Source organism: Poecile atricapillus, chromosome 8 (genome assembly GCF_030490865.1).
Source record: "Poecile atricapillus isolate bPoeAtr1 chromosome 8, bPoeAtr1.hap1, whole genome shotgun sequence".
Classification (NCBI taxonomy): domain Eukaryota; kingdom Metazoa; phylum Chordata; class Aves; order Passeriformes; family Paridae; genus Poecile; species Poecile atricapillus.
This window is the reverse complement of record NC_081256.1, coordinates 22,621,342-22,638,691: the sequence shown is the minus strand read 5'-3', so window position 1 is coordinate 22,638,691 and position 17,350 is coordinate 22,621,342. Positions and strand designations below refer to the sequence as shown.

The window sequence follows — 17,350 nt, the reverse complement described above, 5'->3', positions numbered from 1 at the left end:
CCAGTTAGGAGGAGATAACATGGACCACCGACAAAGGAAGGGAACCGTGTTTCCCTTATTTGGCAATATCTGGGACATTGAGCCAAAAGAGAGAGGGAATTTATAGGGAAGAGGTAGAACATTTCCTCCCTCCAGACTGTAAAAAATAAAATGGGTTTAAGTCTAATGATTTAATGAACAACACTTATTTGTATAGCCAGATGTTCTGAACAATGTCCATCTGTATTTCCAGCTGGATTTGCAAAGGTGGTGAAATGAAATTTGATGTCCCCCTGAAGTTAATGGGATTTGTTTATTCAACTCCCTTAGGCTGTGCTTCAAACCCCATAGGTTATTCTTCCTTTTCTGAGGAAGGGTGGAATTTGATTTCTAAAGTTTTTGTGACCTTCAGTGTATATGCTTTTAAGGGGAGAAAGAATCATAATGCAGGGTGATGCTTTGAGTGTTGCAGTTAACAGAAAGGATAAACACTGTTTTAAAATGAAGCAGCCATTTCAATTTTCTCCAAGGTTTGTTATAAAAGATTTTGTCCTGAAGCTTGAGTTTGGTTTTTGTGTTGGTTTTTTTGCCTTGTTTTTTATTTTTCCCCCTCTAAGGAGCAGTGCTTAGAAGCAGCTGCTTTGATTTACTGTGATTCATGTGACTTGTGCCTGAATTTCATCTTGGCAATGAAATCCAGAATGAGCTGAAATTCCTGTAGCTTTGTTGAATCCTTCCCAGCAAGCAAAAATCAGGTGGATATTTCTGTGAAATATTTTAAATATTTGGAAGGTTTCTTAGTGGTGAAACTGGTTGTGCCAATATCCAAGATCACATTTTGCCCTCATCCCACACAGGACTGCTAATTGCCCATGCACTTCTTTCTGCTCACAAGTAGGAAGTTGGTACAGACATTATAGATGAGTTTTTTTAAACATTCTTGAGCTCATTCTTCCCATCTCAGGCATGAGAGGGCACAGATAAGATTACATCAGCCTTTTTGACTTCTGCATTTTAGAAATTTAGCCCCCAGTCTTTATTAAATGTTCCGTTTAATATCCTTCTAGCTCATATAGTCATAGTTCATCCTTCAGACATGACTGCAAAACAGTTTAGGCTGGGATTGCTTGAGTCAGTTGATTGTCATCTGTCATGAAGGAGATAATTTATTTCTGTTCTGCTGTCAATCTGGAGGTGTTTGGGTTGATTTAAAGAAGGGAGGGAAAGCTCTTTGCCTTTCCCCCATCTCTGAGCTGCGGTGCCTGGGCTGAGTTGAAAGAGAAAAATGTTTGTTTTCTGTGATTGTTGTGATCTCCTCTACCACTCATTGCAATTACATTGTATCATATGTTTAATCTGGAAAAATAGGTCAGTAATTTCCATTGGTAACAGAAGAGTTTAGGTTAGTGTTCATTCAAGGAATGTTGTAACTGCAGCCCCTCACTGGCTTGCCATTGAAAAATCCCAGTGCAGGCTTCAGGAAAAACCTTTGCCTTTCTAGCACCATGATTTGGAATGGTTGTATTAAAATAAAAAAAACAAACCCAAATGTTTTTTTCCTCTGAAATCGAACGTCTTTTAAAGACATGAAAACAATGTAAGTAGTGCACAGAAATACAATTTCTGTGTTAATGTAAATGCTTAGACAAAAATCAAAAACAGTAAAAAGATGACGCATTTTCTACTTTTATCTGTTTTAGGGCAACTTTTCCTTGCTTACTTTCTCATGGGGGATGAATAGCTTGCTGTGCTCTGACTCTGTTCTTGAGACTGAAATAGGGGTTATTGCTAAAACCCAGCATCCCAAAGCACTTTGCATTGCCCACCATGAAATCTAAAGAAGGCATTTCTTCTTTGTTTCGAGCAAGGCTGAGGAGTTGTGACTGAGGGCAAAATTTGGCCTGCAGTTACCTTCTTACAATTTTTTTAGTTCTTGATGGGTTCTGCTGTGCCTCTGCATTGGAGAAGTGCTCTGCTGCCTTCCTATTGTTGTAGCAAACTCAGTGGCTTTATGAGGTTCACTGCCAAGGAAGTTGTTAATTTTGGCTGAAGTGTTCTGTTTAATCCCCAGCAAGTTTGGAACTCCTGTGGAGTCTGTTTTGGCTGTGCTGTGTGATTGTTTTTCTGTGCAGATATGCAGTTCTGCAGGTTATTTTGCTAGTTTTGTGTTTGATCAGGAAAATGCTCTTATTGTGTAATAGGCAGATTAGCAAAGGGTTTTATGGCCAGAATTGCCTATGGTCCTATTTTTGAACATCAAGAAGAAGTAAGTTTTATTTTGTGTTCAATACTGGTGCCGTTGTCCCCCTACACTGGGGATGGTAGTTCAGAGAAAAATATTTCCTCATTGGCATGGGGCAGCAGATACAGGATTTTAAAGACCAGACTGGTGCTGGAGACTTGTCACTCTGTGTTCATTAGGAATTGTGCTTTCCACCTCAGTTCTTGGAGAGTACAGGACTCTGTCCCAGCAGGGACACTCAGGAGTGACAGAGACAAAGCCACGCCTGTGATGGGATGCAGTAGAACTGTCAGTGACCCACTTGGGAAGAGAAGACCAATCCTTGGTGCTGCCAAACCTGTGCTTTTCTCAGTGCAGGGAGGAGCTGTGAGCCTCCTTTCACTGTGTGTTCATGATGCTCAGGCTCCTGCTTTGCCTGGCTGTGACAGTCAGGTGCCAGGACTGAGGAGAACCTTTTCTTATGGAGAGGAAATCTCTCTAAATGCCTGATGGTGTAATTTCATGGCTGCTGCCAGACATCCTTTTGAGCCAGTGTCACATTTTAAGAAGCATGGGTATCTCAGCCATGCTGCTGACCATCCCCTGCTCCTGCTTTGAGCTGGGGAAGCCTGTGGAGTTTTTATGGCCATGTCACCTGGGGCAGCCTGGGGTACTGGTGACGGCAAGGTGCAGCTCTGCAGAACTTACGTCCCCTCCTGAATAACCACTGGGTTCCTCAGCCTGGAGAACAACCCCTGAGTGTGGCAAAGGCGGGACAGACAGTCATGGGGAATGAGGAGAAATGAGAGGGACAAAGCATGAAGCAGCACAGAAATAAATGGAAGGAACTAAGTGTAAGGAAATTCCATGCATCCCAACTATTGTACAAAATTCCGAGGAGTGTGAAGGTCATTGTTCCTGGGAAAATGATAGTGTTTGTTGGTAAAGTTGGTGGTGAGAACAAAACATTAGCCTTCTACCTGGAAAGTGGGAGTCAGGAGCTCCTCGAAAGTTTTAGGAGGGACTTTCAGTCTCTTTGTCAAATACTTGACCAAAAGATGGAGGGATGGACACTGCTTGGTTTATCTGCAAAGCCTTTACTGTCTTCCCAAGCCCACATGCGTGAGCTGCTGTAACAGAATAGCAAAGGGAAGCTGCTGAAAATAAAAAGAAAAATATTTTGACACAGAAAATAAGCTAAAGCAGGTCGAAATGATGAAAAGAGAGCACTCCAAGAGGAGGTCCTGTGTGTAAGTGGTTTGTTGTTCCAGCAGATTCAGCTTGGGCTTCCTCTGTTTCTGTGGGTTATGTCATTGTTTGATTTGGTGTTCCTTCAAACCCAGCCAGCTGCAGCCATCCACAGTGCACTGCCTCTGTTATCTGCTTTGGGAGACGTACAAAGCGCTTGCTTGAGATGTCAAATGTATGTGATGGAGATGGGGGGTTGCTGTATTTTACTAAGAAAGCCCTTTTCTGCCTTCTAATGGACCAACTGCCTGTTCACAGTAGGAATTCGCTCAGATCTCCAGCCAGTAAAGTAGGAGTTGTTTTTGCTGTCTTCCAGCAGTAGCAGCGAAGAAGCAGAGAAAAACAAACCCAACACATCGCTTACCCTCCATTTGTCCCTTGCATCCAGGCTTTTATTTCCCTTGCTGGTTGCTACTGATCTTATTTTCCTTCATCCCAATGAAAAACACAGACAATAAGGGGGGGCAGGGAGGATTGGATAGCCTTACATTTATTTTTAAAACACTTTTTAGCCCAGGTGACTTCAATATGTACATCTGGGTGCTTTCATGTCTGACCTGATCCATGTGACAGCCTTTGGTTAAAGAAGGATGAGTTGTGAATTTGCACTCTTGGTATTTTGGAGTATTCTGTCCCATGGACAATAGGATACTGAAGCAGTCAAGGTGAAACTAGCAGGTCAGTAGATGTGAACTGTGGCCAGGACATCTCTGAAGCGTGGGATTAAATTCATGCCTAAATCACAGGGGTGTTGAGGCAAAGCACTTCAGTTATCCTTTGCTTTATTGTCCCAGTGAATCAGGATGACTAGAGAGCTGATTTTTCTGATTTTAGATCTGAAAATATGCCTTTCTGGATTTTATACAGGGGTTTTGTTCTATTGGCATTCAATTATTCAGGGAGTGACTTGGGGTTGTTTTGTTGTTTTTTTTTTTGGTTGGTTTTTTTGTTTGTTTTTTGGGTTTTCTCTACTGTCTATATATGGTTAGGTCTTTAAGGATAAATAATGAAGGATAAGCTCCTAGACATTAATTGAAGTATGCTAGCAGGAGAAATCAGATGGCAACAGTGGGAAGGCACTTAGAAATGAAAAAATTGTGATATGCTCATGCACAGCATTTTTTAAAGAATTAGAACATGTTTTAACAATTGTGTCTAAAGTTGGATAGCATCAATCTCTCTACCTTTGTCAGAGGAGCCATAGCTGTGTTTTATCATTGGTGTTTTTTATTAGCTTTCATGTAATGAACAGAAATTGGAAATATTTAACATTTAGAAATCTTGTCCAGGCTTAATTAATAATTTTCCTTGGTGTATTACAGGTTCACCTGATGTGATTGACTGTTTTGAATATAATTTTTTTTTCATGAGTTTTTTATTCTGCAGGGCTCCCTGTTGTGCCCAGCAGGGAAGTGGTGCTGGGAAGAGTTTTGAAAGTCCTGTGTTTTCAGTGTGACACTGGATTTGCCCTTGCCAGTGTCACATCTGTCAGCCAGCAGTAGCCTGGCAGTTTATCCATGACCCTGCCCTGTCCTGGGCTGCCTCTCTGACAGACTGGAGAGCTGCATCAAACTGGATTAGACAGGAATTTGTCCTAGGTCTAATTTTATTCAATATTTTCATTAAGGGCTTGAAGGATGGAATAAGGATTGAGGCTTATTAAATTATAGTCCATATCGGGATCTGATAGGGTTGAGAGTGCTTGATGGGTCAGGGAAGGAGGACAAGACAGGAGAGCTCTGTAATGGCCTTCAAAGGAAAGGTTTGGTCAAGGCAAGAGCCATGCACTGCACTGCAGCTAGTTGTTCTCAAACTGCTGGTTTTTTTAATTAGGTGGTAGTTCAGCGAGGAATAGGAGATTACAAACCCCAAGAGTCAAGTTATTTTGTAGACAAAGAGAAGAGGAAACTTCTAAGCAAGCTCTGTAAGTGGGTCCTTAGTGTTGGTGCTGCCAGGACCTCAGCTGGAACGTGGTGGGCAGGGCTGTGCCACATCTCCAGAAGGATGGAGACCAATTCCAAAATCATGGCAGAGTAAAGACAGATATGGAGAAATGACCTTGTTTTGTTCAAGGAAGAAATCCCTGCAATTACATGAAAGGTGGCAACAAAGAAAGGGGTGATGAACTCTCCTGGGGCAGATGTGCAGGAGGGAAGGAGTAAGTTTCAGATGCAGCAGGGAGAGTTCAGATGATCTTCCCTGTCATGAGGCGTTAGATGCTGTGGTAGTTTGCCTAGCTGAGATTGCCATGATCATGGGGCAGGAGGTCATTTATTTAATTGTCATTTATTTTGGAAAATTGGGTCGGGAGCCATCTCAGAGAAATGATTTGGGTGTAGATGATCATGTTTCAGTGTAGGAGGATGGACTCGGTGACTGTGTCACATCCCCTCTGCTCCTGTGACTCAGCTGCTGCGTGACATCTGCAGCTTTAGGTTTGTTCTTGTACAAGGAGCTCATTAACTTATATTTCTGTAACTCCCTGAAAGTCTGTATGTGTTCTTCTTGGTATCTTAAGCTTTGACATCGGCAGGCAGCTCACAAAGGAGCTGGGCTGTGTTTTGAAGAGTTCATTTTCTCGGGGGCTGTAGGTTGTGCTGTACGTGACTGATGAAAGATCTTTCCCAGCATTAAAGCTGGTCACAGCCCCGATAAATCTGGAACAAATTCTGAGAAAGCATGTCATGTTATGACTGGCATATCTGTGAGCATGGGGCTCTGCTTGAGAATTAGAGTTTGCAAAGTGCTAGTGCTGATGTCATTCCCTTGGAATGGAAAGGCTGTTGAAACAGTAAATACTTTCTGTGGCCAGAAGCTAAGTCTTGAGCTGGACCTTTTCCTCTCTTCGAAGGAAAGAATGCAGAACAAACCTAAAATGTGTATTTGCAATGGGAAAATCTTAATTAGTTTAGAGCTTTTAGCTATTTCAAACCATTTACATACACAGCTGCTGTTCATGCAAACATGTAAACTATTGATGGAAACTTCAAACTTACCTTGAACTGACATTTTTTCCCCTGTTTTTTAAAGCTGTGCTTGGTGTTTAAAAGTATGGTTGGAAAGGTCTGAAAATTATATTTGTGCTGTACGTGCAGAAAGGAACATAGACACAGGCTAACAGAAGCATAGAATAAAAGGCTTTAGTTCAGCAAGACTTGACACTGAAGCCCTGTTAGCACCAAACAGCTGCTGAGAAAGTGTTTAATTTTTAGGGGCATTTACTCCTGGTTGTATCTATAGAGTTTTGTTTATGATTCAAAACTCTGGAAGAAGAGAGGACTTGATGTGGTCCAGGTCTTTCATCTGGTTTTTCTGCAATAAAAGATTAGTCTGAAGCTTAAGAACCCACAGCCTGGGAATTAGAACCTAATGCTGTAGTTTGGGAGTGCTGTAATATCTCTCAGACAGTGAGATTAGCAGGGTAAATCAGATTTTTGTGCTGTCCCTCAGAGGACCCCATTGAGCTTTCACAAGGAATTCATCCCCACCCCCAGCTTCCTCCTAGGAGGAAGAGCTTTGCCATGACAGATGTGGAGAACAGATGTTGAGAGGAAAAGTTAAAATGGGACAACGACCTGAAGTGTTAGTTGGGCTCTTGATGTGACTGAGCTTCTGTTCCCGATGGCAACAGAGGAAAGCAGCTCCTGGTGCCTGCCTCTGCAAGCCCCAGAGTTTGGGGGGTTGACATAGAGATTTTCTGTCTTCCTGGCAGATACTCAGTGCTCAGTCAGCTCAGGGAGAGGAAGGGGCAAGGATTGAAATGTATAACTGTCTGTTATTCAGGGACAATTAGTCCCAGGTAGGTGAACCATGCCACCCACTACCTTTCCTGAGCAGTTCTAGGAAGTTTTTTTGAACTTCCTGTTACACATCAAGACTTGCCCATTTCTTGCTACTGTTCTTGCCCACTCTCCCACCACTGCATCTGTGATGTCCAGCAGATGCTCATGCTCCTTGTCCCTAAATGCTCCAGTGAACTAATCTGAGGTGTAGTCCTTGGTGGCTGCTGAGTAACAACAGAGAGCCAGGAGGAAAAGCCTTCCAGCAGCTCTGTGTTATCAGAGAGAGCATATCAGATGGTTTCTTTCCTTCTCTATTGTCTTCTAGTTCAGAAGGCTTTCTACTCTTTGTTGGCTTGGAAGGAAGATGTAGAGCTTGATACTCAGAGAGATTGGCAGGTCAGAGCAACTTCCCTACTGAGAGAGGGATTTGGGACAGGTTTCGTTCTCCTTAGCTTAGTCTAGCTCAGGAGACTGTGAATAATCATATTTATTACAGAAAGGAAGTCAGCCATCCATAGAAGCCCAAGATATTTTTTTTATGGCTCTTGAAATGAGAAACTAAGTATTTGAAATACTGTAATTCTTGATAACCACCCCTGAGGTCCCCTTTGAACCTGCAGTGTTCTCTGATGCTGTTACAGACATTGCTTGTGGGTGTTTATTGCTTTCTGCCATTGATATTTGCTTTATTTTCACAGGGCATTATTTGTTACATGTATCCCATTCCCTCTCTCCCTCTACCCAAAGTCTTTGAAGATGAATTGTCTTCCATCTCCAGCTAATCTGTATAAACACTTGGTGACAAAAATGTCCATATTGACCACACAAATGTCCATATTGACCACATGAATGTCCACGTGTCTGTAATAACCCAGGGCTTCTGTATCTGGTACCCAGAGCCTTCTCTGTGTGAACAAGATACATAGTTGGGATAATAATGTAAAAAATTCCCTGAGTAGGACACTTCATTGAGAAGTTTGGTTGAAGTAATTAAATTATTATTTATTTGCTGGGCATACCCACCTCCCTTAAGCCTTGGAGTCAGTTCCTGTGCCTGGAGCAGTTTGAGCCCACAGCCCTGACCTGCAGAGGGTGGGAGGACTCAGTAACTGTACAAAGCAATCACCTTTCATGGGAGAGGGAAATAAGATTTCTTTGGGCTTCAGGGTTTGTTTTTTTTCTCCTTCTCAGTGTGACAGAGCATCTTTGCTAGAAAGCAGAGAGAGGAAAGAAAATTCAGTCCACATGTTTGGGATTTAAGGTTGAGAGTGATTCACGCTCAGCTTCTGGGGGTTGTAATTAGGGGTGACATAATAACCATAAACTTTTGATAAAATAGTAGCAGCTTTTTTGTTACACTCAGAGCTGCAGAAGCTGCTTCTGATTAGCATCCCTTCGAGATAAGCCTGCAGGATCTCCACAGTGTGCAGATCTGGCTCCAGGCTTTTGTGGCACAGTTCAACTTCTTTACTGAAGCTGAAAGGAGCCCTGCATTCTGAAACACCTGAAATTCTGACATGTTCACTTGGATCAGCATCTCAGCCTTTTCCTTAGCCATTTTAGTCCATCTGTGAAATTTTGAAATCAGTATTATCAAATTCTGGCTCAATCCTGCTGGTTAACGCTCTTTATAATACACTCTGAGGGTTATCTGCTATGGAAAAAAACCAACCTTGCTATCCTCAACTTCTCCTGAAATATTACTACTCCTTTCTTTTCCAAGTGGCTGAGACTAAAAGGAATCCAGGAATGTGTGCAGCAGGAGATCTGTCATTCCCAGTCCACACCAAGGTGCATTCTTGTAGGGAGAGATGGGCATTTACACTGGAATTCTGCCATCAGCATTCAGCCAGTTCTATTTTTTGGCAGTCAAGCACATGGAATTTTTAAAAAGAAGATCTACTTTTTTTAAAGCAGGTCACAGACAAAAATAAAGACACATTCTTGGGCTCCGAGAAGTAGGTCAGGTTTTGGGGGAATCATTAGTGAAAGCTGTTGATCTGATCCCACCTGTTTATTAATGTTTTTTGCTTCCTATGCCAAGCACATCTGGCTCATTTTGCTTTAGGTGAGATACGTTCTTCTGCTTTGGGGAGCAAACTTTTTGCATTAACATTTTAAAAAAGAAAAATCCAAAAAACAGGAAAATATGTTCCTAGTTTTCCATTAGAGAATACTGTAGTGGAAAGTGAGGCCTCTCTGTGCTGTCGTCCAAAAGGAATAAAGCTGCTTTGTGTCACCTCATTACTCTAAGCTGGTGTTTTACCTCAAGATTGTTTTGAGGGGGGGAGGATGAGGGAAAGGCTGATTCCACTGCTCAGAGGATGGCCTCTGCAGCACCTTCTGCACAATTATCCCTCTGATTTAGGGGGAGCATTTCACAGCCTGTGGGTACCTCTGTGTAGCCCCTGCAAGAGCTGCTGTACCAGGCACAGGGCTCAGGCAGGGAGGATGGATTGCTGCTGGACAGACTTTGGAATTTGCCTGGCATCACTTTATTGCCTCCACAGTTGGAAGGTGGCTGTAAAAGAGCTTTGGGCATTACCCAGTTTAAGGACAGGTGGGTGCTGGGACTCAGGGCAGGTGCCTGTGTGGCTCCCCTGGGTTTTCCCTGCATGGGACAAGGACATTTGTCCTCTCCAGAGCCCTGGTGGGCAGCCCAGTCTGAGTCTGGAGTGAGGGTGGGCTTGGTTAACAAACCAGGGTTAGGTTCAGCAGGAACTGAGAAACTCCTGGGCTTCTTTCACAGCTGAGTTCTGGAAACAGAGTGGTTTTACTCTCTGAATGCAGATCACAATTAATGGCACTGCTTGTGGAGGACACCTCTACAAACAGTCTCACATTTCTGAGTATCTGCAATTACTGGAAGTTTCATTCCCTCCTTTTTCTCTTTTAATTTTTTATAATACTAATCCATGTAACTGCATGCCTTAAATTCACAAGGCAGCTGATGCTCATATGCAGGTAATGTCTGTCTCCCTCCCCTGTTTAGAAATTCCAAAAGAATTATTGATGTAACTGAATTTTTTGTTTAATTTTGGTAATTTATTTCTCTTCCTCTTTCCACATTCTCTATTTTACAGAATTTGATTCAGAAACAAAAAGGGTTCAAGACATTCTTTCTGGAATGGAGAAACCACAGGTATGTGAACCCAAATTGCCACACAAATGTACAATAGCAAATATGAAAAGTAGATTGTGTCACAAAATACTGGTGATTTCACAGGGGAGCACCTTGGATTTTTTTCCCCTTAGTAGATTGTTACCACTAACTCATTTTACTGGGGTTAAATCTGAAGGATCATTTGTGCTCATGGGTGTTTCAGGGCCCTACCCACTCCAGGAATTGCACCAGTTGTCTGTTTCCAGAGGACAGTTCCCAGTATTCATACTGTAATGGGGAACTCAATGCACTGGGGTGACTTGCACAGTTCTTACCCCCCACCTCCCCTGGGTTTAATTTTGTCATGAGCAATTTATGTCTTTAATCATGATTAAATTAAGCTAATTCTATTATTCAATGGCAAATTACTATAGTCTGTGTTTGTCTGAGCCATAAAAGCCTGTAAATTATGATGGAATTGAATCACCCTGTAAATAACCCTAATGCTGAGTGTGACTGCAGTCAGGTGAGGTTATTAAGAAATCTGCTTGTAAGCTCTTTTCTAGTTTGGTGTGTCAAATGAAAGCCAGAAGGGCACTGTAGGTCTGAATGAATGGTCCAAGCCAGCACTGGAAGAAGCAGTCATGAGGCAGGGAGAGACAGAAATCCCAAAGCACTCTCCTTTGCTCTCCAGAGCTCAGGCCTTTCTCTGTCCAGCTGGAGAGACAGGGCACAAGTAAGCAATTAAATAAAAAGTAATGGTGGGAGGCTCATGGGAAGATTTGGTTCAGCTGATAGAGGCTGGTACAGAGACATTCTGCAGTGGGAGCCTTGGCTGCAGAAGAGGCAGAGCTCAGGGAAAGTCAGGCTGAGTTTTATTTTTTGGACTCTATTCTGATGGGTGCTTTTGTTCTGAATAAATACAAAAGGTGTTTAGTCTTAAATTGCTCCATCAGCAGGTGCAGGTGTCCTGCCATGGGCAGGAGCTGGTTAAGTGCACTTAGCACAGAATTAAGCTCATTTGTTGTACAGAGGGAGTCAATATTTTCATACCAGGGACCACCTGAATGTTACTCATTTGGTCAATAGCCACAGCCAGGTGCTTTTGCAAAGATCCAGAGAGCTGGCAAGGAAAATGTGTTGTTTCATACTTTTATCTTTAGAGATAGGAAGAGAAGCTATTAGAGCAATTTGCAGGATTCTGAGATCTGTACAATTAGATTTATGGTAACCAGAACCTTTAAAGCAGAAAGAAGCAAAAACCAAAAAAAATAAGACAAAAATAGTCTTCCTTTAATCATACCAAAAATAAGATTAAAAAAAAAATCTAAACCATGGCAAATACTGGTTCAATAATAATGACATTTACTGAGGTGATGTTGGAGATTATCTATTATTCTCTCTCTGTAACTTTGACATTTGTGAGTAATTGAACTCACAGGACTCTCACAAATCATGAATTTCTTTGAATGATTCTGTCTGTGTGTAGTCAGTATTACATCTGATAGAAATATATCATATTATGCATAGTCATCTTGGTCATGTTTCTTGGCAAATCTTATGCATTTACAAGTGAAAAATAAAACAATGTACAGGAAAACAGCAGTGAAGAAAGAAATTCTGCAAAGCAAGAGAGCAGAGTGGTGAGTCAGTGGCAAGGGGGTGATGCTGTGTCTGCAGCACAAGGATTTGATTTCTCCAAGTGGGCAGCTCCCTCCATCCATGGGGTGATGAAGCCATCCAAAGGGATTAGCCTTGTGAGCAGCTGCTGCAGGAGAGCTGTCACTGGGAGGGGTCTGGATCATACAGGTACCTCTCTGAGTACAAAATACACTTTGAAAATTATTACTTCATGAAAGGTCTGTTTTCAATAATAGATATTGTTACCTGTTTGAGAGATGTGCAGCCAAGCTGTAAATTTAATCAGAGCTTTGTCCCTTTAACAGCCAGAATTTTAAAGGGCACCCTTTGCTTTTAATCCCCCATGGTTTTGTGTCAGCTAAAATATGTTTTTAATTCACATTATCATGGACAAAGTAAGCATTCTCTGAAACAAATACCTCAGTGAGGGGAGGGAAACTTGACTCTGGGTTTCTGAAATGGCTGCATCCGACAGCCAAGGGGCTCGGGGGGACATCACCACCCATGGGGGATCACCAGGGCTCTGTCAAACCACAGCTCAAACATCAGCCTGGCTTTCCAAAAGGCAGCCTGCTCCCGCTGACTTGCTCTGCTGCGAAACTCATATTTAATCACTGGGGTTTTTGCCTAAAATTGCAGGATTACAGCCATAATTTAAAAGCAGAATCTCAACCCAGTAATAACTGTGAATTCATTTGACCCCCAAGCCTTTCAAAGCGTGCCCTCGAGGGAGTAAATGAATGTTGCTTGCAGTGTAGTTCTCACACATACAATGAGCCCCCGAACCACACGATGCCTGTGAATGCTAACCCGGAATTTGAAAGATAATGAAAGTTGTACAGAAACATTTTTCATTACCTGAAAGACGGGAAGGACCGATACTCATCAGTCTTGTAACCTTATTGAAGTGGTGCAGGAGTTGGATTCTTTCCCAGGGGCTTTTATGGAATAATTATTTACACCACCGAGTTTTGATAGAGCAGAAAGGAGGCATTTACTGTGTAAACTGAGAAGTTTTCAGAAACTAATTAACTGTGCTTTTCACCAGACGTACAGAACTCCTTGTGGGAGAATCTTTTGTTAGGTCTCAGCTAAAAGGCCAAGCCAGCCCTCTTCAAATCAAGCACAGTGATTTTGGGGACAGATGAGACAGGCTGGGGGAGCTCAGAGGCAGCACCAAGGTTTACCTGCCCAGCCTGGGAGGAGATGCTCTGGCTGCTTATATTTTGTCAGATGGAACTAGTGCACCATTAATGAAAAATAAGCTGTTTTTTGCTGATGGTGAAGTATTTCTCTCTGCCAGTTCAGAAGGGCCATTAAGCCCACCATTGTGGTGGTACCTGGGCTGTTCCTCACAGCATGGAGAGGGCTGGTCCAGGTCTGTACCTTTGGAAAGGTGTTTGTGTAAGTTAGAAAAGTTGGAGGTAAAGGTACTGAACTGTTTTACAAATCCCTGCTTGTTATTCTCAACATATCGTAACCCCATTTATTTAACTTAGCTTTTTTCACAGCAAAGCTAGTGCTTCGTGCTCCAGGTAGGAGTTCCTTGGTAAATGAAGTGGTGGCTTTGGTCATGAAAGGAGATATTGGCAGGTAACTGTGATATGGTATCAGCCTGTTGGTCAGGGAGCAGCAGGTAGGTTTATCTCCAGCCACACAAATAAATCCATTCCCAGCTGACGTGCACAGCCCAGGGAGGGAATAGATTTGCCTTTTCTGACTTATCTCGCAGACAGTGACCCCTCACTTGCTTTCCTACATTTGCTGTGTGTGCTCAGTGCAGCTAAGACTGGTATTTAACACTTTCTGGTGTTTATTTTTAAACCTCCAGCAGCAGTTGCTGTGTACCTACGAGCTCCAAGGCAGCCAGCAGCCACTCCGGGTGCTCCTTCCCTCTGAGATTAATGGTGTAGCTGGGGCAGCTTAGCAACTGGGTTTGGACTTTTATCCTCTGTGTGCTGGCTTCAGAATAATAGTCTGACAGTTTCTAGCAGCTAGCCCACAAGATACTTTCTCTTCTTTTAAGAAACCCAAGATCTAACTTTTTACAGATTGCTGAAGTTCGTGGAGGGCCAGAGTTTTGCCGTATGTGGAATATATACGTGTGTCCTTGGGAGTAGTCATAGAGAAAAACATTTCAATAGAACATTGGCAGGATATCATGCCTCCAACTCCAAGTCTGTCTGAATTTATGAAAAACAATTATGCAAGCATATTTCCATAATAAAAGAAACTGCATGTTGATGGGCTGAGCTGGCATAGTAGTAATGTCTGTTAAAAAAACCCCTAAAATGTATTTGGATCTTGTTAATCAGTTTTTTGATCAAAATATTATTTTAAATGCAGATTTTTAGCTCTTAAGTATCTTTACTGCAGTTTCATTTACATACATGTGTGTATATACATATACATGTATATCTCAAAAAAATTAACTTACTTGTCACACTTGAATCATTCAAGATTCTTATAAGGTATTTTATCCAGTATCTGGGTTAACTGCTCCAAGATTTTAAAATAAACACTGATTTCATAGCGTCAGAAAAATACGATAAGAAAATGCCATGAAAGCAAGAAATGCCATGAAAATTCAGAAAATAGTTTGCACATCCATGTTTTTTTACAAAGAAAGCTTGATGCTACTTAAACCTTCTTTCCTTAAAACTTATTTTTCACATTAGGTTGAACAAAAATTTTCCTCTTTTGGCAAGACTTAAATGTGCTGCTATAAATTAAAATCTCTAACTTTTGAGATCATGGTGTTTATGATGAGACATTTCATGGTGTCACCTACTTGTCAGGCTGTTAAAAACAGATTTATGACTTGCTCAGAAAGAATCTGGTTGATATATGGGTATCAGACACAACAGTTGCAATGCTCATCAGCTGGAAGCAACGTGTTTCCACATGAGAAGGTAAATATTCTCCAATATCTAAAGTTATCCAGAAGCTGGATTTGTAAACAGGCAGTCCCTGAAAGCTGACTGCTAGTACTTCATTCCCAAGTAATTTGTGGGGAAGGGGTTTCACTTTTCTCAACAAAAGTTAGGAAATGTGTAACTGAGCACCTGCAGCATTCATGTTACACCTTCTGAAATAACAACATCTTGCTCTTTGTGTTGCAAAAATCTGTCAAAATTATAGATGTAGTGAATATATAAAGAATATTTTTTGTTAGCCTCCATATGGAGCAATCAAACACTGAGAGTTTATATTCTGTATTTTTCCTATGCAACAAATTTCACTGCAATTAAGAAGGAAAACACCTTTTATTTTCATGATGGAAAGTGGAGAGTTGGTGGCAGAGCATTTGAGGCTCTGGAGGCTTTGAGGTTTCTCTGGGATATTTCAGCAGGCTTGTGTGAAAATATGCTGCCTTTACCAGATAACCAGTGCAGCTATTGCTTTTTATTTCTTTTTCTTTTGACACAGTGGCAGGGGGGATTTTTTTTATTCTTCTTTCTTGGCCTGGTAAGAGAAGGCTGCTCTCTGGGAAGCTGCTGTTGGCTGTGTGCAGCTGATGTGCCAGTGGCTCTCCTGGTGAGCAAGGTGATGCTAGTTCTGTAAGCTGCATGAACCTGGCTCTCCAGAAGAATACAGTGGCATTGATGGGGTGATAAAATTGGTTTGGTGCAGGAGTTTGATGTACTTTTTCCATGCTTTATTAGAAAAGATTCCTCACACCTCTGCCCCAGAGTTGTTGCACTCAGTGGTGACTGCAGATCACACACAGTCCTTCTATCAGGGCACAAAGTGATTGATTTGCAATGTAGTTTTTAATTGACAGGTTGGACTTCTATTATTATTTTCCCTTGTGCTTTTGCACCAGCATAAATTTTTGGGATGAATTGGGTTTTTCTACTTATTTGCTGTTGAGTTATTGTGGTTTCAAGTGGCAAGAAGGAGCAGGATGACTGAAAAAGCCATCAGAGTTTCATTGAAAAAAGCTCCCCAGCAAAAACTTTAGAAAAATAATGGCAAATAAAATGATCTGTAGGTTAAAGTCTTTGTTCCACTTAGTTTCCAGTTCCCTTCTGGGAATGGCCACAGCAGCAGGTACCTCCAGAGACATCCTTTGCTGGATGCTGAGACAGTGACCAGCCAGTTCACTGCAGGGGAACCTCTCTGTATTTCTCATCTGTTAGAGACCACTTTTTGCCATGAATCTGTGTTTTTGTTTGTGTTGTCAATCATTTCTGACCCTTTACTTTCCAACTCTAGCTCTGGAATTTCTGTTTTGCAAGAAATTGATTGTGAAGATGCAAGCAAAAAGCGAATGCTTACAGAAGAGTGGTTTTTCCTCGGATTTCAAGTAACTGATGTTTCTTTTATAGGTTACAAATATCCAAGCAAGAACGGTTTTGCTTTCCTGGTCACCTCCCACTGGCCTTCTCAATGCAGATAGACACAACAACGGTTTGCCTTACACCTGTACCTACGAGGTTGCCTTATCAGATAAAGGGAGGGATGGAAAATACAAGACCATTTACAGGTAAAAACCATCATTTTTACACTTTTTTTTTAAAATTAGGAGTAAATTCTCTGAGCTTTTCAGGGTGTATCCTGGCATGGCCATCAGTCACAGAAGAAAGGCACATTTGAGCATCCTGTTTCCTCTCCAGAGGAGCTTGCAGGGAGCTGGTGGAGTGCATGTCCCAAGGTCCCTAATTGCCACCCCATCCCACGTCCCTGGCACGTGGCAGATCCTGTGAAAAGGATCCAGTGAAAAGGTTACTTTTTCTTCTACGCTAAATGTCAAAACCTTTTGTGTACAACTGTGCAGGCAGGAGAGCTGTCTTCCTAATGGGGTAGTTTTGTGTAGACTCACAGAGTTTAGAAGAGTAAAATCTTGTTATTTCAGCTAATGGGAAAAATGTGAGGGCTTTGCTGCTTTGCAGTGTCTTAGATGAGCAGAGGAGGGAGTACAGCAGTCAGTAGGTTACAGAGGCTCCCCAGAAAAACCCGAATACTTGGCTCTCAGCAGGCTTCAGTAAAAGTTCTGAGGGATTTCTCTGTGTCTCCTTGCAGTGATCCTCTGAGCTCATTCTGTGATCAAGTACATATGGTGTTATGCCTTTCTTTTTCCCCGCTAATGACGTCTAGGAAAGAGAATTTGGAGATGTGACCTTGGCTATTGTGAAATAGCTAATCCTTCCCAAATCTCATTAAATAAAGTCCAGGTGATAGAGCATTTAAGGAATTACCTCTTGAGACCAAGCCATCTCCTTTTTTAAGATGTCCTGTGAATTAGGGTATTCTTCTTGGTATGCTGAAGGCAGGTCTTGGATAATACAAAAAGGGTGTATGAACCAGGGAAAAGCTGCCTGATTTTACTCTTTCTGGCATTTACAGCAGCTGTTAGTGAGCCAATGTGAGCAT

The 17,350-nt window shown here is 42.0% G+C and overlaps 1 protein-coding gene across 3 annotated transcripts in view; it reads left to right on the top strand.

Annotated features, from left to right (window-relative positions):
* Positions 1–17,350, top strand: part of FNDC3B (fibronectin type III domain containing 3B) — a 183,516-nt gene that overhangs the window by 109,097 nt on the left and 57,069 nt on the right. For all 3 annotated transcript variants that reach the window (XM_058844077.1, XM_058844079.1, XM_058844080.1), the window contains 2 exons: positions 10,314–10,372; positions 16,306–16,463. In XM_058844077.1, the coding sequence (XP_058700060.1) occupies positions 10,314–10,372; positions 16,306–16,463 (217 nt within the window). The remainder of the gene's footprint in view (positions 1–10,313; positions 10,373–16,305; positions 16,464–17,350) is intronic.